The 26756-nt window shown below is 42.4% G+C and overlaps 1 protein-coding gene across 2 annotated transcripts in view; it reads right to left on the reverse strand.

Moving 5' to 3' along the window:
• The window catches only part of ADGRF5 (adhesion G protein-coupled receptor F5), a 42715-nt gene that overhangs the window by 9973 nt on the left and 5986 nt on the right, over positions 1–26756 (reverse strand). Inside the window, exons 2-16 of one of the 2 annotated variants that reach the window (XM_027690078.1) lie at positions 16704–16836; positions 16409–16509; positions 15230–15357; positions 12994–13054; positions 12071–12235; positions 10616–10795; positions 8987–9114; positions 8456–8514; positions 7653–7795; positions 6612–6818; positions 4749–4976; positions 3195–3359; positions 2845–3063; positions 2366–2584; positions 1012–1173 (exon numbers count right to left, since the gene is read on the reverse strand). In XM_027690078.1, coding sequence (XP_027545879.1) covers positions 1012–1173; positions 2366–2584; positions 2845–3063; positions 3195–3359; positions 4749–4976; positions 6612–6818; positions 7653–7795; positions 8456–8514; positions 8987–9114; positions 10616–10795; positions 12071–12235; positions 12994–13054; positions 15230–15331 — 2038 coding nt within the window. In that variant the 5' untranslated portion in view covers positions 15332–15357; positions 16409–16509; positions 16704–16836. The remainder of the gene's footprint in view (positions 1–1011; positions 1174–2365; positions 2585–2844; positions 3064–3194; positions 3360–4748; positions 4977–6611; positions 6819–7652; positions 7796–8455; positions 8515–8986; positions 9115–10615; positions 10796–12070; positions 12236–12993; positions 13055–15229; positions 15358–16408; positions 16510–16703; positions 16837–26756) is intronic. The other variant, XM_027690077.1, reaches the window with a different exon arrangement.

Genomic DNA, 26756 nt, shown 5'->3' on the forward strand with positions numbered 1-26756 from the left:
AGTTTTTGAGTACTGAATCAAATCAACAGACCAATACCAAAAGTTTTAGGATTTATCTGTTAGATTACAGGGTTGGACAGAGGTGGAGTGAGATTATATTGACCGCTAAGTGAACAATAATTCATACAAAGTTTGTTCTCCTAAGGGACTCAATGCTGCTGCAGCACTAATAGGAAATTCATTAAGACCTTGATAGTGAGGCCTCAACACCTTTTTGATGAACAGTGAGTCTTGCTAATTGGCCTTGATTGGGTTAGTCATATCAGTGTATGCTGATTAAAGTAATTAAATTGTCTGCATATTTATTACCCAAGAGAGTGAAATCTGGCAGATCCACTGATTCAACTGTAGGCACCACTACTGTGGAAAAAACAAAATTTCTGCCTTATGGGAATGGCCAACATTACTTTCTTTCCAATTTAGAATAAAAAGCTGAAATATCCAAACACTTATCAGAACTAAACATCAAAGCTGGATTTAGTGATGCCGAATTCTAACTATCGAACATTCCCTACAGAGCTGACTGGAAGCTGGGTCTGCCCTGGTCCCTGCAGCACCTCATGGAGGTTGCCCTTCTTGTGTTCCAAGTGGATATGCTCTCCCACAGGTTGACCTCCTGAGACACCAAAATCTTTGATAAATTGTTGGTGCAAGCTGGGAGATGCATGACCACATTTCAACACAGGGGATGATACTTGGTGGTGCAGCCCGCACCAGAAGGAAGCAGGGACAGAAGATGACTAAACTATTGCTGCTTTGAACATACTGGGATCACTGTCAAATACAGCGAAGACAAAACACCTTGTCTATTTATTTTTTGAAGTTACATCAAAACTGATATTTTCCTCTGTATGTAATAATTTCCCATAAAGAAAAGAAAGAAGTCAAAAATTTTTTGCTAACAAAAACTGTTCTTGCTAGATGTCAGTGGTGATGAATTTGTGGCATCTGATTAAACAAAGACAATGGGATCTCCAATTTAACAGCTATAAATAGTAACTTTTTCCTTACCAGGTATCAGGTGCAGTCTTATATGCGCACTGTCAACTCCCTGTCGATCTCCAAACTTGGGGTTTTTAAACTTGCAATATGCTGTGAGCTCTTTCTCTTTGCTACAGTCACTTCCTGTGTAATTGTACGTGTAGCAAAACAAATTTCCTTTTTTCTCTTTCCCTGTATGGATGGATGAAGATAGGTTAACATAGATTTGGGGTCACTCAGCAGAAAGCAGAACAGCAGAAAGCTTCAGCAAAACTTTCTTTTCTGTGGGTCCTACAGAAAAGAATTCCTTTGTGAAAAAGCCCCCTCTCCGTACGCTGATCTCTGTCTCTTATTCCCTGCTTAATAAATCTGGTAGCTGCTGCATGATCAATATGTTTTCTCTTACTGGTGTATGAGCAAATCCTGCCCAAACCCTTTTAACTGTTCAGGAAGCAAAATTTGCTTTGGAAATCATTTTGGAGAATACTCTTTCTGCCTCTACCACGGGTGTTTCACAGGACAGGATACTTTTTTGCTGTTCTTATAGTTCTTTTGAACTCAGGATCTGTACCACACTCCCATTGCTTTTCAGTATGCCTGTGCCTGAGGGTCCCTGGCTGAAGTCTCTTCCAAGAAGATCTTGGGATTCTTCTTAGCTACCAAAGGACTCCTCAGTCTTTACCTGCTTTACTCTTCAGTCTGTTGGTTTTGCACTCCTGCATGTCGTTTTCTGCTTTTTTAAAATTAACTGTTTTGTAACTCACTTCAAAACTTCTATTATATAAAAACCAACTCACTCAAAAAGTTACAGTATATAAAAATACGTCAGGGAAGCTGCAGAATTGCCCTAAATTTTAAGAGTTAGAAATTTGGGGTTTGTGCTGTTAAAGACCGTGTTACCTGCATCCTTGAAGAAAAGAGAACAGTCCTTTGAATTGCATTCTTAATGGATTAGTCTATATTTTTTGTGAATTATGAGATTTTCTAAAGTAATGTTCTCAATACTCCATTCAGAAAAAGTGGCAGAGTGGAAGATAAAAGCGAATAAATGGAGTTCAGCAATTTCTAATCTGAACAAGGGTAAGAATGCCCACTTCTCCCTGCCTGGCAAGTCAAACCAAACATTGAGTTTACCCATTATGTCTTTATCAGTACAGCAGTGACTTCAGTTGCTCTTCAGTTAATCCCAGCCATGTTCCTCAGGCATGCTAACCACCCTAAAAAAAAAAGTCCATTTCCCTTTTTTTTACACCCTCAGGAGTACTTGTGGGTTGTCCTAAAAGCAGTAAGTATGAATTGTTTGCACAGACCTAACTGAAAAACCCAGAGACTGGGTTATAACATATAGTGAAACTAATGATTCTGCAAGTTTATTGTATCTTACCAACTGGAAATCCATTTTGTTCAATCATGAATGTAACAGAGAAATCTTCCGTGGTGTTCCCTCTTAGGCAGCACTCGAGGGCTTGTGGCTTTCCGCAAGGTATCGATGCTGCAATGGGGTCTATCAGGATGTTCTGCTTCAGGGGCAAGGAAATAACCTCGATTGTCATATTGGCAGAACTCTCCAAGTTTTGCTGGGAGACTGTGCAGATGTGGGTGCCTAAAAGAAGCGATACAAAAAAACATGTCTCAGTCGACAGAAGTGCTCCTCAGGTTTTGCAAGGTGATGAGCCCTAATGCTGGACAAGTAGAGTGCTGTTGGCAGCATCATGCCTTGCTGTCCTCCAACACTTATAATTTTAACTGCGGGCTTTTTATTTACCGTGGCCTTCATGCTGATTTGCAGGGCTAGGGATGCTGCAAATGATCTGGCACAGAAATTTCATTGCCTTTGTAGCCAGTAAGACCATATTCACTCACCGCTCCAGTCCTGTGTGGCAGACTTCACTGTGAGCACAGATGTGGCTGGGAATTTGCTATTTTTGATGCACGTATCACAGTCTACTGTTCTTGTGTCACTTCCAGACTGGATTTTCCAACTGATACTGTCATAACTGCTCGCATCACTTTCGCACGTTAGATTGAACGGATATCCCTCGGGAACTGGTGAGTTTGTACTTGAAGATATTGTTACATGGGCTGAGAAAACACAAGACAAAAGTCACATTATTGAGAGTCACTTTTAATAATTTTCTTGCAAATGCCATGTGCCACAGAGGCCACCTACATGTTAAAGAGCTGCTGGTCTGTCACAGCCACCTGACTCTCACCTTTCCAGAGGTACGTCACTCTGATGTTTTGACTGGCCCTGGCTCCGTGTTTAGTCTGCAGCTCACACGTATATGTTGTCACTGTACCTGACTTCTCAGGTGGGCATAGTGACTCCTGGATTTTGAGCTTGTATTCAGTGCAGTTTTCACTCGAACTGGAGACTCCTAGAGAGAAATAAACATCCCTTGAAGGGTTATAGATGTCCAAAAACACCTCTGGAAATTACAAGCAATCACTCCAGGTAAAGAAACCCTCATGGGCTTGTATGTAATTGACAGTGTGGCACTTTTAACTCCACATTGCTGAAGTTCATTCACATCTTTTATTCTGGCAACACTCACAGTGGTTTTCCAAGTGCCTGAAGATGAATCTCAGCACACTGCTGGGCATCTACTGCCAAAATCAGTCAGAGAGCAACAGCATTGCTTGGAAACCCCAGGGTAAGACAAAACAAAGAGCATTTTGGTTTAGTCTAACCTCATTATCTGTGATATTTAGGATGAGTAAAGGTAAGTAAACCAGGAGTAAATATTGCAGATGTTAATGTCATCTAATTTTGAAACAAAAATTTGTAGGTATTTGACAGTCATTTGACTTTAAATCTGAAGAGTGATGGTTTAGCTGGAAGCACTAAATCTGTCCTATGCTGCAGCTGACTGCATCTGGCACGAAAGCACAGCAGAGTTCCTGAGGGAAAGCCTGACCTGGGGAATTAAGGGCAAATCAGCTCATTGCAGAAGGCCAGGATCCCCTCCTCTCTCTGCACGCACTGCTGTACACCAGTACCTGTTCTCTGTGGAAATGACTGTGTGCACGAGCTTGGAAGGTTTTCTCTCATTTTGCCGTCCTGCTTTCTGCTAAATTTCATTTATAGCAAACAGTTAACAATAAACAGTTAATTTATACACATAAAATATTAAGAGGGCAACGGACCATTTAGGATGATGGTTCAATAGGCATTTATGACCATTTCTGTTTATGCCATTTTGTAACTCTTTGTAGCACATTTACTTGGTCCTTGTATTAACTCTTTATATTAGAAGTAAAGCCTTATGCAATGCCACTGACACAACTGGTATGTGCTGAATCACAGGTGGAGAGGGAAACTGTGCTCTCAGTATTTAGCTGTGCTGCAGCTGTTTCAAAGCACCTGCCTCTCTTGGTTGCCAAATCATGATATGTGGTACACAGAAGCTCTTTGTACCCCCAGGGTGATCCTGGAGATAGTAGTTGAGACTGATGCACCCATCCTTGCTCCCAGAATTAGACAATGCAGAAATAAGCTTTTTGGAAGAAGTTGGTGTGATGTTGGTCCAGGCAGCTGTTTCCATCCAGGATGTCACAGTTTAAGGTATCGATGTCTACACAGTGCATGGAGATACCCAGAGCCCCACTGGCACCTGCATGGCTCATATGGAGTCTGCACCTCCTCCTGCCACATCTTTGCAGCACACCCTGTATCTATCCTAGGACTTTGTGGCAGCCAGTAAAGAGGAGATCTTTAAAGCATGAACAAACCCAGCATGTGAAAGACAGCCTTTTGTTAATCTTACCTGTAATATTGATTGTTCCATTTACGTTCCAGGAAGCAATAAGTGATGGTAAGTGTCTGTCAATGCAACAGGACAGCTGAGGACTGTTCTTTTGCGTTTCAGGACTGTTACATATAACTTCGATGTCCTCTACATTTGGAGTGATATGTAGTGGAAAGACAGATATTGTTTCTGTGGCCTTCAATCTGTAAGACTGACTGCCATTTGTGAAAGTGCATTTATAGGAACCTGTAAAGCATAGACAGTATCTTAGCATTAAGAACAGTTCTTTTGGTTTTGCCTCTATATTTGGAACTAAGATCTACTTCCATATGTAGTTTTCACATCTCCCTGCTCTGCAGTGGCTTTGCTACTTGATGATCAACATGTACCCTCAGGTCACCTGCAGGATACTTTCTGCAGACTTCTGGTGCCAAATACATCCAGATTAGGAGGGGTAATGTTGAGGGGTACTTAAAAAGAGACCAGTGTTCTGGGACTGAAATACTTTAAATCTTGTGGACTTGGTGCTTTTGGGACCTGTATATTGCCCATAGTCCTTCTGGCACCAATATGTCATGGTAAGAATGTAGACCGTGCAAAAGTGTCCTACACAGAATGGGTGAGAGATTAAGTGCCCAGGGTGGACTCCACTAGAACTGGCCTTGGAATGCAGGCTCTTAGGCTGCTCAGAAGGTACTGCCAAAGAGAGCAGAGTATTTATCATAGAATGCCCTGAGCAGAAGAGACCTATCAGGATCACTGAGTCCAACTCCTGGCCCTGAGCAGGACCATTCGCAGGAATCACACCATGTGCCTGCGGGTGTTGTCCAAACGCTTCTTGAACTCTGTCAAGTTTGGTGCTGTGACCACTTCCCTGGGGAGCCTGTTCCAGTGCTCAACCACCCTCTGGATGAAGAACCTTTTCCTGATATTCAACCTAAACCTCCCCTGATTCAGCTTTATGACTTTTCCTCCAGTCCTGCCGCTGGTCATGAGAGTGAAGAGATTGGTACCTGTCCCTCTGCTTCCCCTCACTAGGAAGTTGTAACTCCAATGAGGTCTCCCCTCAATCTCCTCTTCTCCAGCTGAACAGAACAAGTGCCCTCAGCTGCTCCTCACACAACTTCCCCTCAAGGCCCTTCACCATCTTTGTTGCCCTCCTCTGGACACTCTCTAATGGCTCAATATCTTCCTTATATTGTGGTGCCCCAAACTGCCACAATAATTCCAGATGAGGCTGCCCGAGTGCAGAGCAGAGTGGAACAATCCCCTCCCTCACCCAGCTGGTGATGCTTTGCCTGATGCCCCCCAGCATACAGTTGGCCCTTGTGGCTGCCAGGGCACTGCTGACTCATGTCCAACTTGCCATCGACCAGGACCCCCAGGTCCCTTTCCCTTTATCAGTCACTCTCTCAGGCACAAGTCCCCTGAATGCTGCCTGCCTTGTTTTTGAAACTGGCAGTCAGGGCTCCAAACTTCCTTCATACTTTAGGTATGTGGGTTCCCCTTCCCCACGGGGGTAGCCAAGTGAGTAGGCCATTTACATAGGAATAGAGACACCAAGATTCAGGGCATCCTCAGTCCAAAGACTTTCGGACTCATGATTTATACGTCACATGTATGAGCCTGAATACCTGGCCACAGGCTGCCCTTTTTGGAGTTGAGAGTATAATTCATGGACCAAAGAGAACTGAGCGGGAACTTGAGTCCAAACTCTGATAATACATAATAATTCCCCTAATAAGTCCTCCCAGCAAAATGTCACCAGTTCACACGTTTCTGATTTTCAAAAAACCCTAAATGTCAACACATGTAAAACTGTAACTCCAAACTAGCCCCACTAGAGGTTGCAGCTACTGTTTCAATGACATAAAATCATACCAGAATCCTCCATCGTAACATTGGTGATTTTAAGAATCGACCTTCTGGTTTCTACAGTCGTCTCTATTGAATGCCGGGAGCTGGATGAGATGATCTGATCCAAGTGATACCAGGTCGCACTGTGAAATGCTGAATTTATGTCACAGGTCAGTGTTACTGTATCCCCTTCAAAAATGTTCAAGGGTTCCACGTTGAAGTCTACCTGATCTGGGAAAACAGAGAGAAATGTTCTGCATTACTGTCATTTTATCTCACGACTACGTGGTGTCTTTCATCTTATGGGGTTCCCAGGTGCTTCACAACTAATATGCACCCAGCAACAGTTGCAGGGCACTACCTCTGATACAAGCCATGAGATTTTCCCTCTATATAATCTTTTCCTATCTTTTTCAGCCAAAGATCCCAGCAGGTTTTATGCAGAGAGCTAGAAATATCACTACCACTGCTTTCTAAGTAGATAAACTGGGGGGAGAAGCATCCAGGTTGAAGTAATCCTCTGAGACAGACATTCCAGCACTCTGAGAGTACAGCACCTCTGGAGCACTCGATAAAGCAACTGAATTGTAACACACTGTCCAGCAGCAGCATGGAAAATGTGCCAAGGAAGCCTAGGGCAATGTGTTCTCATGTAAACTGCAAGAGGTTTTCATTTTGCTCCAAGGAGTAGGAAGTGCTGGCAGCCTGACATGCTAAGAGCTGTCTCAGTTCTGGAGGTGAACTTAAGGGTGTTCAACCTCTCTCCCTTTCAGAGAGACTGCATCAGGGATCATCGAATAGTTTAGGCTGGAAAAGATCTCTAAGATCATCAAGTCCAGTGGAGTAGCTGGAAGGCTTTGGTTTTTCATGGAAGGTATTGCATGCATGGTCCTCTCATGAAAGTCCTAAGTTTTGATGACAAAGGATAAAAAGAAACAGCCAGAGAAATAAATGGTTTTTAAGGCCATGTACCAAATAATCAGCAGTATAAGGAAGCTACGTGATTTAGGCTAAAAATACTAAAGTAGAAGTTGAAGGAAAGTACTGGGAGAGCTTTAAACTTACAAGGCACTTCTGTTGTGAAGGTAGATGGTTTTGGCTGGTAGAATGGTTCTAGAACTTGTAGTACAGCTTTGTTGGAATGATCAATCTGACTGGCACTTGCTGGTCCTGCTTTTACTTCATATTTTACAAAAACACTTCCAGGACTAAACAGATACAAGAATGAGAAAAGCATCAGAATTAAATATTCTTGTCTATTAGTGGTTTTCTATCTGTGGTGACCCATCTTATATGGCTGGGAAGGCTTCACTGGGCTCACCTGCGAAGGCTCCTGTTGGGACTCAAGACTTGCTCTGATATACAAGAATGTTGTGCTACAGCTTTTTCCTAAGAACAAACACCTTTATGTGACATCTTCCTCGTCTGGTGTTTATTTCTAGTAAACTCTCCTTAGAAAACCTAAAATACAGCTGCATTTAAATATCTGTGGGCACAAGTAATATCTCTTTTATGCAGTGTTGCATCCAGAGTCAATGTACTAATTCATCTTCCTCATGACCTGGGAAATGATGTGAAGATTACTCGCATCCTTTTCCCCTTTTGGGTGGAACTCAGTCTTTCCCATAAAAGGCTTTGAACCAGATGGAGAATGATTATGCTTCTTGGACTCTTGTAGAGTGTTGAATTTTACCCTATTTCCATGCTCATAGCTGGGCTTTCCTTTGCAGCATTTATACTGTTATTCAGTCTGTGTATAATGGGAGTGGGTTCTAGCCAGAGTGAAGGTAGCCTTTGCTAACTCGTGTCTCCTTGAGACTGGACATAAAGATTGGTGTCTTCAGGAAAAAATGAAACCATTTACTTACCTGAAACCAGTTACTGTTGCCGATACAAAGCCTGGTAAACACCTGTAGCTGGCATTAAACTGTAAACAAAGACATATGACATGAGGTAAGTGCTTTGTATATTACTCCAGTGTGCTAAAAATAGGAAACCCTCCATTCAAGACTGATGTGAGTATGGGCATGGAGCATATCTGATAGAACGGGCCTGGTGCTCTCACCACTGTCACGGGGTAAATGTCTGTTGATAGTTTCATTCCATGTGTGTTCCCATGGATTTAAGCTTGGACAAATAATGTGAATTTTTTTTTCATGCTTTAGATAGAAAAGATCCCTGAATACTTCCTGGTTGGCCAGCGTATTAAGAACAATGGGATTACTGTTATTCCTTTCAATGGAGTCAGCTTTGGCCCACCTTGTATCTTCCACTGCTGCATACTTCCCAGTTCCCCACACAGACAGTGACAGGTCACCCTATGTCCCAGACACTTAGGGTAAACATCATATTTCTTAGAGGGCTCTCTATCTTCAGAGAAGAAAAACTAAAGTCATTACCGCTTTTTCAAGGTCAGCTTTGTACTTTTGGTATAATATAGAGGAAGAATCCCTGAGATCATCCAGAAAGTCTATGTCGAGTCTGACTGACATATACATTACAATGGGCTCTCCCATACCACATGAGTCTGTAAGGAAAGACATAAAAATAAAGGTAAAATAATCAGAAGCAATGCTTACAAAGTGATTTCTTAGCTTTTTCTTCTAACTTAATAATCTTAGAATCACATAATGATTTGGGTTGCGAAGGGACCTTTCAAGACCATCGAGTCCAACCCCCCAGCCTGACCTCGAACACTTCCAGGGATGGGGCATCCACAACTTTTCTGGGCAACCTGCTCCAGTGTCTCATTACTCTGATCTTAGAAATTTTCTTCCTAAATTTAATCTAAATCTACCCTCTTTAAGTTTAAAATAATTACAACTTGACAAGATTCATCTGTATAATAAGAAAGTTGTGATTCTTCTAATTTTCTAGGTCTAATTTAGGTGTCTGCCATCTGCTAGATACCTAGACTCCCTTTCCAGTTGATGCAAAGCTGTAGACATCTTTAGAAGATGAAACATTCAGAAGATGATAGCTTTCCTGCAATGGTTGAATTCCTACATTGCTCTAGATATGAGGATGTTATATGGATGAATAACTGATCAGAGACTTAACTCTTACATAGTGAAATGTACACAGGATGAATCTCCACCTATGTTTCCCTGCAATGAATGGAAAAATCCCCATTGCTTTGGGAGGGTAATATTCTGGGTGGAGACTCATCAGTGAGCACAAAATAATATAAAATGCTTATAGAGATACTGGAATTTTCTATGCTGGGTTCATTTAAGGACGTGTCCATACCACATGTGAAGGAGCTCTGGATCCAGGGGCCTGGACTTCCAAGGGGTGTGCAACCTCAACATGAAACAGGTGTTAGCTCTAGTCCTGGAAATAGTATGGCAATATGGATATGGGACTGCCCAGTAATAGAAGCATTGCCTATAAGCAGAATTAATTGGAATGGGCATGCTGACAATACTGGATTGCTTCCAGATCTAGTGCTGCCTCTGGGTGTCTCTGCATGCTGCTCCATCACAAATAAGAAGCAGAGCCTCATGGGTGTTTGTCTTGGACTGCAGAGACAACATGTAGTGCTCCACCCCAGTGCTGTCAGGCCTAAGTATCCATCCTTTTGTCACCAGTCATCAGTCAGGCTCCTAAAAATTCCTGGGCACCTTGTCATGGGACTCATGAAATAAAACCAAACACATATGCTGGGCTTTTTAGTTCCTTCTCTTCTCTTGAGCACTATGGGACACTTTGGTCACATTTGTGAAAATCTGATCAGATGAAACTTTCTTTGCTTAGCAAAAACAGAAAGTCACAAAGAGGCATGTGAGTGACTCCAGGAGCTGGGGCTCCAAATGGCACTAAATATCTGCAAGTAACTTGGGTCAAGATGGGCCCATATCACAAGGAGAAGAGCTCTAGACCATCTCTACAGAGTTTCCACGTTCATAGGCAATGTAGTAGCCAGCTCAGTCCTGACATGCTGCTTTATCCCATCTTTTAGCACTATAGTGACTTCTAACCAGTATATGAGTTGTACAGTGATGGAGTTCAGCACTGTGTCCCCTTACCTTCAGTCTGGGGCTCACAGTAAGGTCCGTAGAAAGGCATTTTCTGCATGTAGCCACAGGGCAGGGCAGGTTCCAGGCTGAGAGAAGGGCAGGGTATCATGTCACTGCACACCCTGCTCGGCCAGGCATATCCCTTTTCACAGGAACAACAGCTGCTGTTCTCACCACTGGACAGACAGACTGTCAGACAGACAGACAGAGAAATAACATGGGAATGGTGATAAGTATTTACTTTTCTGTATCTTCATGACAGTGGTCCCAATTAAATGTTGCCCTTCTTGTGAGTTCACTTGAATGATGCAAACAGGATGAGCAGAAGACTTGCAAATCTTACTCTACTAATTGCAAATCACTAAACAGAAATGGGAACCAGACTGGTACAGCGATAAGCCTGATCAATAACTTTTAAGTAACTGAATGGAAATGTGAAGCCTGATCCTAAAAATTTATCTGGCATACTGGCCAGGGTCCTATGATACTTTTCAGATTGGATATTTCTATGTTACTTGGGTTGAAAGCAAATATGTCAGCTCTAAAAGATTGTAAGAGCAAGGTCATTCAGAGTCTGGCTGTTGTGTTGTTCTGACTGTGTCCTGACAGATGCTGTGTGACAGAAGGTAACATTGTCACAAAATGCTTTAAAGCACTAAAAAAAAGAAACCAGCCAACAAAAAAAACCCAACAAAACACTTGACTGTAACTTTTTCTGCTCCTAATGTGTCATTTGTAAAGCAAGATATTAACAAAATTACTTTTACACATTGCATGTGACCCAGAAGGCCTTTAAAAGATCTATTTGCACGTTGTTTTGGGAACTGCTAAACACTTCCTTTCACTGCTTTATGGGCCAGCGATAAGGAGGTACCAAATCTCCTCTACTGTTGTAAATGATTGGTGTGTTTGTACTAGTTACTCAGATATGATTTTGCACAACCCCAGCTTATGTAATAAAACCTGCCTGATATCATGCCCTGTAAGAATAAGTTAAGTGAGTTACACAGGAAAAGACTGCATCTCATGTAGCCTGTCTCTGTCAGGGTCAGAGTACAGCCTCTTACAGAGAATTACGTCCCAAATACAGGAGGAGGGAAGTAAACAGTCTGATAACCGCTGTCCCAGCTTCCTGAAACTTGAAAGTAACTCAGACTGCTTGTTAGTCAAACTGGAGCAGGATCCTTTGGCTCAGGCTTCCTCTGGCTTTGTCCCTTCCTTAGGAAAAGAAAAGCATTCAGAGCTGTTCCTAATGCCAACATTATATAAAGAGCAGTGGTAAGACACAGATAACAAAACATGCTGCTGTGTGCTAGAGCCTCAGTCTTGCTGGGTCTTTCAGTAGGCAGCAGAGATGGTTCAGTTTTGCTGATTTCTAAGTGTGCTGGGTGGTAGAAGTGGGAGACATCAAATACTGACAAAAAACCACATCATCCAGAATATTAAAATCAATAACCAACCCACCTGTTGTAACATGGATGCTTGAAACTGTTGTTTGTATATTTGAAATGTTTGTTGGAACTGTAAGATTTTTGAAATACTCTTTGATTGGCTGCAGGTAAGATGAATCTGTAAGGGTTACTTCAATGTCAGCCATGTACTCTGGAAGGGGAACGTCAAAAATATACTCTGAAAGAGAAATAGAATTTCAATGCAAAGCTGTGTTTAAAGGTAAATCACAAACTGATTTGGCATTTGGGCTCTTGGTTGCTATTTAATGGTAACTTTGGTGGCATTCTGCTTAGAGAATCTCCTTACTTCCCCCTCAGCAGACATTCTGCCTCTGTTTTATCTGCTGCTTGTCTGAGAAAAGCCAGATTTCTTTGGTCTCAGAGCAATAGGAAAAGGATATAAGTGACATAATATATACAGAGAAAAATTGTCTCGTCTCTCCTTTGAGTCAGTAAGTGGATGGGCTGTCAGCCACAGACTGAGGTGATATAGGATTATCTTGTGGCCCCTGTCCTACTAAGAAGCTTGGGGGGAGTATTTTCTACACTGGTATTTCAACTTGCATAGAAGCTGTGCTGATATATGTCATCAAAGGGATGCCATCCAGAGGGACCTGGAGAGTTCTGCTTTCCTGGAAATGATTAAACACCTGTCTGAAAATGGGAAGTAGCAAATGAATTCTTCTTTTGCTTTACTGAGTAAACTGTCATTATTTCAACCCATGGGTTTTCTCACTTTATCCTTCTGATACTGTTCCACATCCCACTGAAGGAGAGTGACTGAATGGCCCTGTGGTGCTTCGATGGGGTTAAAGAACACCACCACCTCTCCTTTGATGTTCCCAGTTCAGTACATCAATAGATGCTGTCCCTAATAGTGATTTCACCCTTGGTTTACCAGAAAACTGCTCTATTACCATACATTTGTGTACGTACCGTTTCGCTTCTGCCTTTGCATATCTGGGTGGAAACTTTCCTCTCCTAGTGTGCTGTCAATCTGTGGAAAAACCAGAAAGTGAAGCTCTGTGAGAAAAACAAAGTAAAGCTTTAGCTGCCATTGTTGGCAAAAGAAATTAGTGAAGAAGATACTGACATAGGTAATTTTTTCCCACCACTCTTGGCCCCAACTCTCCAACCTCCCACCCCATCTTCCTCTTTAAACAGAATATTTTTATCTTCCTAGCAGGGAAGGGTTAAACACCAGCTGAGGGATGTACTGAGTTTGCAGATGCCTCTTTGCATAACTCTGCAAGGCAACTGCCCCAGTTGAAAAGGATTTCTGTGTCTGAGCTGCAGTCCCCACTATGGGGCAGATACATGACCCTAGGCCTGGGCCAGACTTGTGCAGGTGGTCCCACTGCTTGGGAAACCCAGCCACTTGGCCTTTGAATTCAGAAACCAGACTCTCATCACCCTTTTCTTTCATCTTTGCTCTGAGCTTCCATCTCTGCAGCAGCAAAGCCACCCTGAGTAGGAAAAGAAAGAGAATTGAAAAGTCTTGGCTCCAGCTCAGTTGCCAGGTCAGCTACTTTAGGGCCATCAGTAACACACAGTTGACCAGGGCAGTGGTGGCACAGCTTCAGTATGGCTGGTTCATGCAGGCTGCAGCCAAGTGAGATGCAGACCATCTTATCTTTTTCAATCGTGCCCTAAAAATACATTGGCACCACTGTTAGCAAGAAAGGCTAAAGAACAAGCACAGACACAGGCAGGAAATTCGCGGCTTTGCCAGTTTCTTGATTCCTACTGAAACCTTTATTTACAGAAAGGGTGAATAGCTTGGCAACTCTTAAGTCATCTCTTTACATAAAGGAACCATCTGGTGTGTGATTAGAGCTGGGCTTTGTGTCGCAGCTGTGCCGGAGTGAAGATCCCAAGGCGCTCTGGCAGTTTTTGCACTGCCGGGGTACGACCTCTGTGTTAGAAATTGGCTGCAAGAATTACAGAAATCCCATTGCAATCCATGTCTTACTCCAGGTTTGGACTCAGTGGTTTCCTTTTTCAATTATTCTCCCAAATAACTGAAGGGTATTGCTACGTTCCTAAATACTTCACATATTTCACACCATTAAATAATGACTCATTTGCAGGGTGTACCATGGATCAATGATGATTGAAAATAAAAAAAAAGGTGTTGCTTTTTTCATGAAAACTCTTAAGTGCTGAGATGGAGACTGCTTCAAAAAAACAGACCAAACAACATACTTGGTCACTATTAGACATCTGCTGAAGTGCAGGTGAGACTGCTGGAACCAGACATATCTTGGTTTGCCAAGACAGGGGATAGTGGTAGAAACAGCTTAAGGAGTTTCTATCTTCCTTTTCATGTTTCCATTTTTCAACCTGCTCAATAAAGGAGGTTGTCCCATTCTCTCACAATGGAGAAGACGATCGAAGTATTTTCTGGTCTAACAATAATAGTGATGACCAAGAGTAGGTAGATTTGTAGACTAGTTTTATTTACCAGACTATATTAACTATATTAACTTCCATTAACTTGGTTTCTCTGTTCCTCTTTTTGTTAGGGACTATTTGTGCAGAAACTGTCTGTTAACAAACCCATGTACAGGACGAAGCACAAAACAGCTTTCCATAATTCACACTACAGATGAAGCAAAAGAGGTATGTGAGGACTATCAAGAAAGTGAGAAATTGAAGTGAAATCTGAGTCCAAGAGCAACATCTAAACACAAATCACTCAGGAGTGGCATTTTGGTCTTGTGGACTTGTCCTCTTGTCAAGACAGTGGTGAGACACCTGTCACCCACCTGTAACACCTTTGTGCCTGAGCTAGTTTTGTTGACATGTCACTTCTAGGCAAGATATATTTGGATCTTCTCTCATAGGATGAGTGAATTCCATCCAGGAGCAATGCCCACGTAACTGTTACCTAGGCTTAGCTCCAGGGACAGCAGTTGAAATCCCTTGCAGACTAACACAGGTAAGAAACCAGAAGTGTTTTTTTCAGTGCCTTCTGGAGAGGCTTTAAGACTGGAAAGCAAGAAGAGCCCAGTTTCTGGATTTCTCCATCTCTTTTACACACTCTGGGTTCAGTTTCTCTACCTGGTCTTATCCTGACTTCCTCCAAGGTTTTGTGGATGTGAAGGAGAGCATCAGGATGCTACAAGCAGAGACCAAATGAAAACTAATGGGGATGGGAAAGAATACTCACTACATATGGGAATGGTTTGAAGTTTGAGTCCTGTGATGTCTGGCAGCAGGCTGAGACCAGCAGAACTAGGCAGTGGAGACCTGCAGTGATTGGGGACGGCATTTTTTCCTGTGACTTTGCTGTATGACCTGAAAAGATAATGAAACAAAAGGGAATTTTCAGCTGATCCACACAGTAGGAAATACCAGCATACTCTACAAAAACAGTGTGTTCAGATTCCTTCAGCACACTCTGCCTGTTCACTCCATCCAAGACAAGGCATGGAACAAGGCCTGTAATTATTCCTCTGTCTCTACCATCAGACTGTTTCCCTCATATTTCCTTTTTTTTCATGTTGGCTGTAGCTACTCTAAATAGGAGAAAGAATCACTTGAAGAAGGCAGAGTCCTAAGCAGGTTCCTAACAAGAACAAATGAGGTGCTGGAAATCCATCTGCCATGAGGAAAGTTGACTTTGGATCTTCAACTATTCCTCACAGTGGCACTTGGGAAATGCACAGCCAGGACATGAGGGAACAACTAGAAATGTTGCTGTAAGTGAGGGCCCGTCCTGTTGCAGCAGGGAGAGCTCTGCTACTGGCTGTATCCCACTCAGGAGAAGGCTGTAGCAACACCTTGGACTCAGCTAGAGATTTCTGCATGTTTGTTGTGCCTTGGATAACAATGGAAACAATGAAGAGTGGTATCTCCTTGGAAAAAAGTACCTGTTATCTTGAGTTTTTAGTATACATCTCGATTAATTGCACTGGAGTTAATAAATAAGTAACCTAGAACCCAAGAATACTGACACATCAGAATATAATGTGGTGCCTGAAATCAAAATCCAGGAAAAAAATAACCTTTTCCAGCTCATTAATATCTAAGCTAATTTACTCACACAGTAGATCAGACAATGAAACACAAAGGAAGAGGTAAAACAAGCATGGACCCTCATAACAGATGCTGACACATTTATGCAACCAAAGGGAATAGAAAAAGGGAGGTGAAGAATACATAAAAAATACATATTTTGCTATGAATATGCACTTTCTGGTTATTCCTAACAAAGCACTTCCCCACCTCGAGAATTAACAGCTAGTAGAGAGCTACAGAAAAAGGCAGAACCCAGGCAGATTGTGAAAATCATTTTGAGAGAGGAAAGCACTGAGAAAAGACTCTTAAGAATAGTACTGAACAGTACCTGAGTGGATAACAGCAGCCTGATTAAAGTCATGAGCTTTTGTAAAATTATGATCTTTTTGCACTGAAGAGGCTGTTCATCCAAACTCAGGCTTTGCAAGGCTGTGAATCACAAGGTGAAAGCAGAAAAATCAGCACCTCCTGAGATGATAATGAACATTGGCAGTGGCTGCTTACTGCCACTATTGCACATCAGAGCTGGTGCTCCCAAGCAAGCAGGGCACTTTGCTGTGACTTTCTAGCTCAGAAGAGACCATGACAGAAAACTGTAATATCAAAAAGATCTCTGGTCTCACCTTGGGAATTGAAAGAGGATGGCAATGAGTTATAGTACTTGATGTCACCAATGTGGGTATCCAGCAGGGATTTATCACCGAATGTGTTTCTTAGGGAGATCCATCTGGAGTGAGACTTCACCTGGATACAGACCTGGTTGAAACATAGACAAAAGTAGGAATAAATTATTTTCTATTCCAATATAGAGATGTCATCATCAGAGCTCTGCAGGAATGTGGTGTAAGCCTGTATCTTACCCTCTGTTCTCAAGTGATGTGGAAAAGGCAGTGGTCAGCGATACAACACTGTGGAAAACTTTACATGATTGAGAAAGTCTCCCTGTGAAGATCTGCACTGGACCCACAGGATACTGAGTGACTCAGTCATGAAGTTCATGAAATTCAGCACCGGTAAGTGTAAGGCAGAAAGAAATGATCGTGACATTTTGTGTTCTGTGACAGACACTGAACTGACTATTACCACTCAGAAACGGGGTCTGAAGAAATGTCAACTGAATTCTGAGATGTAATTGAAAAAAGGAAAACTAATTTTAAGATATTTTAGGATAGCAACAGAGAGAAAAAACAAAACCAAAAAAACCCAACCCAAACAAAAGCAAAGCAAACCAAAAAAATTTAAACAAAAAAGCGAACAAAACAAAACAAAAAACCTCACTGTTACGTAGACATTTGAGCTAACACAGTATAGCTGCTCTTATACTCCTATACAGGTATAACCAGAAAGCAGGACATCACAGTGATTCAGAACATCTTCCCACCCCACCCCAAAATCTATTCCAAAAAAGACTGTTACAGGGGTGGTTTTTTTCAGTTTCCTGGGCATGTCTGTCAGTATACCCAGCATTCCACAAAAGACACTGCTTTTCTATTTTGGAGACATCATCCACTTGTAACTCAAGACTTCCATGGATCTGGGTGATCCCAAGACCAGGATTGATCAAAGTGGATCAAGAGGGAAACATTATAAGCTGTCCCTGAGATAGTGCCATGACTTAATAACTAAAGCACTAACAAAATAAAGGTTTCTGGTAGCTTTGTATGTGCAGCATATGCTCACAGAGTGTGGTAAAATAGCTTAATCTGTACAAAGAACTTGTATTACATAGGTGATGGGTTGGTGAAACAGACAATAGAAAGGGGAAAAGGTCATTAAACAAAATTTATGATGAGGTTAAACAATATCTGGTACAGTTTTGCATTTATCTTTTGCACTGTTCCCAAACTTGTGTTCATATTCAAATGTTATAGGTCACCTCTATTTTCAGGCACATCCTTTGTGTGACCATGTAGCTGAAAGCAAATGCCCTGTTAATTGTATATGTAAGACAACATATAGAGGACAACTCACATAAGAACTGTGGTGGTACTCAGGCTTTGATTGCAATTTAAAACTCCAAAACATCCCAAGCCAGGATCTAGAAAGCCAGAAAACTGGCAAACAAATGGCAAATGGGGAAAAGTATTAATGTTCTTCTCAAGTAATGCAGTTGTCCCCCTCATTCATTTAATTTCTTAATGAATAAAGCACTGCTGTAAATTTTTCAGTCAGCAAATTCTATCTGCCTTCAGTGGGTAAAGCAGTTGTGTGGACACATTCCTCATTTTTCATACAAACTGTCTCCTGGGAAGCAATAAGTAACTTCAATTTATAAAGCCTCAGAGACCTAAAGAAGTCCAGATTTACTACCAAATCTCTTGTTCTCCACAATATTCAGGCATGAAAATATTGTTTAAAGTTAATTCTAAAACGCAGAGGATTCTTAGAGGTAAATCGCAAAGTCTCACTTTAGCCAAGGACACAGGTGAGCTACATGACCTTCTTTTTACTTTTCCTCTAAGCTTCTCTTTTTCATGAATGTTGCAAAATAATTACACCTTCTCTTGCAAATTCACCTAGCACAATAGTTACCATCACACGTTTTAGAAAATAAACACAACACCCAGAGATACAACATGGTTTACCTTCTCAGGTCGTTCAAAGAGATGATCTTCTAATTAGATCCATCTTAAACATCCTCTGCTTTCTACTGTAGCCCAGGCTGCTCTCTCAAAGAGAAATTAAGACACAGGAACTTGTATAATTAGTTGAACAAGTTAGTGCTGCCCAGAAAAGAAGTTGTCTCTAGAGCCTGCACTCAAATTTCAAGTGTGTGTCTGAGCAGATATGCCACTGCAGAAAACCCACAAGGCATTTTAAGAGGAGATATTTCCTGATACCATTCATCAGGTAGTACTCATTATTTCCCCCTGCACTCATCTGAGTCCTCCAGTGTCTTATCTGCAGATTAGTGGACTAACTTGTTCCGCTGCTGTTACTCACCTGCTTTGTTCTAACAAAAGAGGGTGTTGAGGACTGAAAGCAGCAAAATCATGTTTTGTAGCTATGGAAAAATGTTTGTGAGCTTTGACTTAAATTATAGAGGAGGAAAACCCTGAAGATTTCCCTGCCTGAGCTGGCAGCATGCTCGCTGTGAGCTGTGCCTGGAAAGCTCTGGGGACACATGTTTATGCCCTTGGAGAAGCTCTGCAGGAATGCAGACCTATGGCTCTGATGGCTACTGTGAAAGGTGGGGAAGAGTAGGAAATTCCAAGAAACCAAGGGAAACTGATGTGTTATGTATGTTTCTACCTTGAACAAAATCTGGAGCCAGGAACCCACTGCACAAACAGGAGCCATCTGTCCAAATAACAATGGGGCCCTTCTCTGTACAGTGTTTGATCACAGCCAGTTCATCAATGGAATTTGTTTCCACAGCAGTGTGCGAGGCAGTGACACATTGAGCTCGTGTAATGTCTGTGGAAAAGCCTGGGATTAAGTTCATGTTGTGGGGGATTATTTTATAAGCAGTGATTAACTCATGAGATAGGTCTGTTCCATTGTCTGCAAACCTGGTCACTTGCTGCTGCCTGCAATGTGGTGAGTCAGACCTCAGCCTTTTGCAGCAGTTTTAAGGTGATTAAATTGACATGACTGATGCTCCCCATGGGAAACTAAAGCAGCAATAAGGTGTCAAGCTTGCTTTCACCTGACCAAGTCTAATCAGCTTAGAGAAGGCCCAGAGAGTGCCAAGGCCAAAGCGAGGAGAGGAGCAGATTACATGGCCCCAAGTAGGGAAGGGGAAAGGAACAGGGGTTGGCAGATGGGGCAGGATGATAAGGACAAAGAGGACCTCTTACTTTCTGCCCTGGCAAGCTGTTCAGCACGAGTCCATAGTCTATCCCTACAGAAAAAGCTGCATTATTTTCACCCAGTGTTGCTCCCTTGGCTGACTGCTTGCAGGTTTAGATAAGCAGCAGTGCCAGTGCAGAGGCTGAGGTGGAGGCGAGGACAGACTTGGCTTAGACTGAGTTAGCTGTGGTGGATCCACACTTTCCACACTGACTGCACTTGACTGGAAAGCTGGTCTGAGTTAAACTCTCCTTTCCCCTCATCCCCTCCTCCTTTTTTTTTGGTGTCTTCTTTTTCGTATTGCTGTGGCTTTCAACAATTTTAACCAACAGCACCTTGGGGTGTGGGAATGGGAAAGAAGGTCAGTAAGGTTTTCTTAAAAGAGAGTTTCTGCTCAAGACATTGTACCATTAAACTGCAGCCTAAAGGTATGAGAAATCTTGGTTTACTTTGCAGAAGAATGTGAAAATTACACAATGCCAGAGCTTTAGGTATGTAATCAACTTGGTATGCGAGCACAGGGGATGTCCTGATCATCCTGATGTTTTTTCCTGTACTCATTAATCCCATACTGTCATGTCACCAGAAACTGTGAACTTCCTGGATTTTAAAGTTTTAAAGTTTCAACCCCAGAACATTTTTTGTTTAAACATCCGAGACTGCACTTAGCCTTCACAGACTCAGGAAAGCAAGCAAAAGGTGTGTTAGAGGACAACTGCTCTGAATGAGGAGCACTCATTCAAAACAAGGCCGAGCTACACAGATCCTGTAATTCAATGGAAAGGTGCGGTTACAAAAGCATGTGAACAAATTTCATCTGGCATGAACAAAATAGACCAGTGTAACATTCCCACATAGGTGCAACATTAGAGATACTGTTCAAAGCGAAAGTTAACGAGGAAACAACTTGGAAATTAGGTTAACATACAGCCCTCTTGACTCACCTACCTTCATTCCAGTCCTGGCTGTTAACACTTCAGTTTCATCTCTATAATCCAACCTCAGCAATTTGTGTAACCAAATCCAGTTGCATATCTAAATGCATAAAAAGATGCCAGAAGCTCTCAGAAGCCGGATGCAACACTGAAGGTTCTTACAGCACTTGCAATTCTTATTAGTTTTGAGTCTGAATTTTGTGTGTTCAGCCACTCAAAGATTGCTACCTAAATTCACGGTGACGATGTTCAAAATAAGGCAAATCTCATTCTTAGGTTTTTTTTAACAAATATTTTTCATTTAAGACCTGGGAGATAACAGAAGTGCTCTACGTGATGCTGTTGATGTTTTGGCTGGAGCGCTGTGTCCGGATGTTGCTGCATTGGAGAGCATCCAAAGGAGAGCCTTATGAATGCTAAGACATGATCAGAGTATAATCTTGTGAACAGGTTGTTCAGTTTAGATGGGATAAGACTCAAATATGGACACAATTACAGCCTGTCAGTTGGTAGAGGACTGACATGTGTGTTCACAGTGACAGCTGGGTGAAGGATGAAGTGAAGTCACACAATCTGAAGCAAAGCTAAATACGCTGGTGATTATGGAAAATGTGTAATTGTAACATTTAAAAGCATTGAATTAGGCCACCCGGGGTATCTGCAAAGTTTCCTTCAGTGGAGGTTTTTAAGAACAGGCAATAAAACTGCTGACATGGAAGAGAGTCTTTGATTCTACCTCCATGTGAGTTTGTGGCAATGGGGTGCAAGGTAGATTGTTTGTTGATCTCTTCCAATTACCTCTGGTGGAGGTCAGTCTCTTCTCCCAGGTAACAAGCAATACAATAAGAGGAAATTATTTCAAGTTGCTTCAGGGGAAGTTTAGACTGAATATTGGGAAAAAATTCTTCACTGAGAGGGTGGTCAAGCATTGGTCCAGGCTGCCCAGGGAAGTGATAGAATCACTGTGCCTGGAAGTACTTAAAATACATGTAAATGTGGCACTTAAGGACATGCTTTAGTGGTGAACTTGGCTGTGTTGGGTTAATGGTTGGAATTGATGATCTTAGAGGTCTTTTCCAATGTAATGTTTCTATGATTCTATCTTAGACAAGTTAAGGAATTCTTTTCTGGACCTCTGCAGTACAATATTCCCACTAGTTTAAGCACAGAGGAGGTAAACTGTACCTGTAGCCTTACCTAGGGTTTTCCCAAAACAATATTTCCAGAGGAGCCTCTGATTCACATCCTTTTCTACATCAACTCACATTTTCCACCCTTGTTCATGAAATATATACTTTTTCTTCTTGACCTATGACTTTTCTATTTCTCTGTAAGCTTTCCTGTGAATTGGTGATGACCTTTTTACATACCCAAATAGCCTACATGGAAAATGAAAATAATTCAGCCCCAGCTATCTGCAGATCAAGCTCAAATCATACCATGACCAAGCAGGACTTCCTGCAAGGAGAAAACAGCTCTGCGGGACTCATGTTTGTAGGGAACAGTAGCTGGAATAGGAACCACTCAGCCAGATGATTGAGAGCACAGAAAATACTGCCTGGCTGAATGGCCAAATTATCACATCCTTCAGGCATTCCTAATGCTCTGAGAGCAGCCCACAGAACTTTCCGTGAGCATTTTAACACATTCTGGACAGTGCCAGCCAGCCTTGGAACGTTGTCCTAGCCCTCCCAGAACAGTTCACAGTTGGACTTATTCCTTGTCACTGGAGAACAGCGATCTGCCAAATCAGTGAGGGTATTCTTGCATGAATAAGCATCAACTGCCACAGTTACTGGCTAAGCATTAACTCAGGGAAGGAGGAAGATGAGAAACAGTCTGACACATTTGGCACAAAATTAACACTGTCTCAGTTTCTGGTCAGCTGTACAGTTGACCTGTCTGGGAAGGTCCCACACCGATGCCAGACCTCTGTCTGGCCTCTCTCCTCGGGCTAGGTAACAATTCACCTGCACTTACAGCCATGTCACTGTGTTTAGATAGGTAGGGCTGCTGAGAATTGACTTTTCTTCAGAGTAAGTATCTCTATCTTTGGCAGGGAGGTGATGGCCACATAGTGCATGGGTTTTATGGCCTCACCAGTGTAGCATGATCAAGAGACATCTGGGTTCTACCAGAGACAGAAATAACACGGTGTTGACATGCTGTCTAATCCCTCGCAGCAGGGTTTGGTAGTCCCTGTCTGGTGGCCAGGTTGCTTCTACAGACATTCTCACAGACCTGTGGCTCCTTACATGGGTTCCCTAGTGCAGAAAAACTCTCTTCACCGAGCAGAACCTGGCCTATTCACCTTATCCTTCTGTCTGACTCATCCACTCTCTGTCTCTTACAGCCAGAAACATTTGGAAGCCTCTCTTATCCTGTCAATGTCTTCTTTCTAGAGTCTTTGGGACAACATTTCTCATTTGATATCAGACTTAAAGATGAGATTTCCTGGTTCTGGATGCATCTTAAGCACAGTGTTCAGCTCCCAGGTTCCCCAGTACAAGAGAGACTTAGACACACTGGAGTGAGTCCAGCAAAGGGCTACGAAAATAATTAAGGACCTGGAGCTTCTGTCACACCGAGAGAGGCTGAGAGAGCTGGGACTGGTTAGCCTGGAAAAGGAAAGGCAGAGGGGGATCTTGTCAATGTCTATAAATAACTGATTAGGGGACCTAAAGAAACAGTCACCCTGGAGTGACTTCTTTGGTAAGGAGTTATAAATGCAGAAGTTGGAACAAGCACTTCTGTTTTAGAATACACAGAGTTATTCATCTGCATGCAGCCATCCCAGATAAAGGTATTTTATTCCTGTTGGCTGAAACTTTTCTACTATCTGTGTCTGGGAATGTGGTTCCTTTTGTGCAGAAGTGGAGGCGAACACACCTTTGGCACCAGCAGGAAGAGGACAACAAACAACTCTGAGGGCAAAACATGTCCTCAACCAGCAGAGCTTGTTGTGATGTGAATATCAGTCCACAGCCTCAGCTCTTGGCCCTCTCCTTGGGCTGTAAGACACATCCTGAGTCACTGAGGCCAGGAGCCCCTTGTGTGGTCAGTCTGCCATATTCTGCCTTAAAGGTTTGTGTCAAGTCTCATTGTAAAAGCCTTTAATTCTGTGCTTTTACTTCTTTGTTCACACTGGGAGACCATTCCCCACCCTTTCTAATGGGTACTAGTCGCTTAATGCCATAAGCAGATTTGCCCTTGGTTGGATCCAAGGATTCTCTAGCCCAGTTGCTTAATATCCAGCATGGGCTAAAGCAGAAGAATTTTACAAAAGTGAAGTAAGCTTGGAGCAGCACATCTTCAGAATGTTCTTTCCACTTCTGGTTACCAGAGGTACAGGGACTTCTGGAGCAAAAGCAAGTCCTTGGTGTTTAACAACCCTACTGCCCTCTCAAGCTGTGCAAAGGAAGTGAACTGCAAGAAAACCTAGGAGAGTGTCCCATATCCATAACTCCCAAGAGCAAGGAGGTCTGAATTCCTTTGCTTGCTTTGAATCTGCAACTCTTAGCGTCAGGTTTGGTCCTTAATTGTCAAACTGGATGGTGCATATTTTCTCTGTGGCCTCATACCAGCATACATCATGTTTATACTCCCCATCAGTTGTCTAGGCTGAAGAGTCCTATACCATTCTAGCACAGCAGTCCTCCCACTCTTTGGTACTTGTTCTGCATCTTTCTAATTGGGCTTTATATTTTTTGAACTTAATTAATCTCTGTTGTCCCCATGCCAGCATTTTCCTGTGGCTTAAACAGCTCTGCCTCCCTTTAGCTATTTTGAATGAAAGACTTATGGTGCTGTGAGATCTGTGGAGGTGAAGGATGCATGGAGAGAGGAACCAGGAGCTGCCAAAGGTTGGAAGGTATGAAGGGAGAGATGTGTGACTGGCACAGGACAGTCCAGCTCCAAGGCTGCCCAGAGCCTATAGCAACTGAGCCTTAGTTTACCCTTTTCAAACAGCTATAGAACATATTTTCAGAAGCTCGATCTGTGGGACTAAAGCCCTGTTTTCAGTGCCTATCCTCAGTGCCTGTCTAGTTTGTTATTCCTCAGCCAAAACAGAAGAGCTTTCCTTTCTCTGCATAAAGCATGACCTTTGGGTAGTGCGTAATAAGCTGGATGATCAGACAATGTTTGTTTCAGACAGAAAACATACAATGACTTTAAGAAATACACACCCAGGCACAACAATATTTCATGGGAGAGTTGGCTAAAAGGGAAAGGGGGGACAAGGGAAGTTGCACTGACCTTAGATAACACATCTGAATGAGAACAAAAATAAAATAAACACTAATTAATCAAGGACTCCAAACTGAACTGCTTAGTGATAAGGATTCCAACGGGCAATAAACAGGCTGTGACATGCTGTCTCTGTGATGTTTGAGCAACTGTGCTATTCCAACTTTATGCCTAGCATGGTGCAGGGGGCTGAGCTCGATGGGATGTTCAGGGATCTCTAGGACAGGAGCAGAGGTATTGTTTGGGGGGAGTAGGGGGGCAGTTTTTGTTTATGTTAGTTGTGTGCAAACAGATGTCCTGGCACATCATAAGTGAAGGGATGAATGCTGCCCATGACACATGGCACGTTAATATGCCAGGCTGAAAACAGTGATAGCTGAAAGGAAAGAGAAATGGCCTTTAAATCAGCACTTTACTGGAAAAAGAAAGACCTGCCCATCTCTTGTCTTCTTCCTGGCATTTCTTCCTCACCTCCACTCAGGAGGTTTTTTCTCAGCTCCAGCTAAGGGCTCCTGCTTGACTTCCATGCTGGAGTTTGTGGAAGGAATAAAGAAAAAAGAAAAAAAAAAGGGAAATTAAAAAAAAAAGGGGGAATAAAAAAAGAAAGCTAAACAATGAGTTCCACCCTGCTATTCCAGCTTTTTGCACGCAACCGAAAGGCTGTGGAAAAGCACCCACCAGAGTACATTTGCTCACCTCTGATGATTGGGATGAGAGAAGGGACGTAACCATGAACTTTCCCTTCTTCTCCTCATGCTCTTTGGAGCATCTACAGCTACGTGCAGGCCTATCTCACAGACAGAAGTAACAAAACAAGATATTTGAAGCTCAGCACTGTCTGAGTACAGGGAAGGTGGAACTCTCCATGTACTCCCATATCAATACAGCGAAGAGCGAGGCCCAACAACATCTGTTGCAGTGGAATTTCCATGGGCTTCAATGAGTTTTGGATTGGGTCCCTAAATCAGGCCAGACATGGGTTACTTCTATAGACTGGAGTACTAGAAAGTCTGATGACTGCATGCTTCCTGCTCATTTCATTTTATTAACCTCTTGATTTTTTTCCGGCTATTGGTGCAAACACAGCTGGCTGTATAGGAAACTCCTGTAAGTTGTGTAGGTGTCAGCCATTTGGAGTTTGTATAATCCTGCTCTGGACAGCGGGAGTTTCCTGCCTGAGGGCCTGCCCTGTCACACCTAGCAATAAAAATGTAGAAGTACAAAATAGCATCTATGTTTCACACACAGAATCATATAAATGGAGGGAAATCCCCTAGAATGGTGAAGGCAGGTCTCTGCTGTCCATATCTCTTAATTCCCTTCTGTAATGATCAAGCCTGAGAGAAAAAATAATTGTTTATATGTTGTTCCACTGATTGCACTTCCATCCTTACTATTTTTGTGCTGGTCTGTCTTCCAGAGCACAGGATAACTTAGAAAGACTAAATAGTGCTGGTATTTAACTTCTTTGAAGCTAAATTTTGTTAAACATGAAGTTAAACATTGTCTATAATGTTTTCAAAATCATCAGAACTCTTATGTCTTCATCATTGGCATTATGTGTCAGATCAAGACAGACTATCATCAACCCAAATGGGACTATTTTGCTTTACTAATGTTCAGAAGACTTTAAGGAACAGTAAACTTCAGTCATGCTTATTGTGGTTCAAAATTACATCACATTTTGGGCTGAGACCAGGG

The sequence above is a fragment of the Neopelma chrysocephalum genome, unplaced genomic scaffold (genome assembly GCF_003984885.1).
Source record: "Neopelma chrysocephalum unplaced genomic scaffold, ASM398488v2 Primary Assembly neopelma1_80, whole genome shotgun sequence".
Taxonomy (NCBI): Eukaryota; Metazoa; Chordata; class Aves; order Passeriformes; family Pipridae; genus Neopelma; species Neopelma chrysocephalum.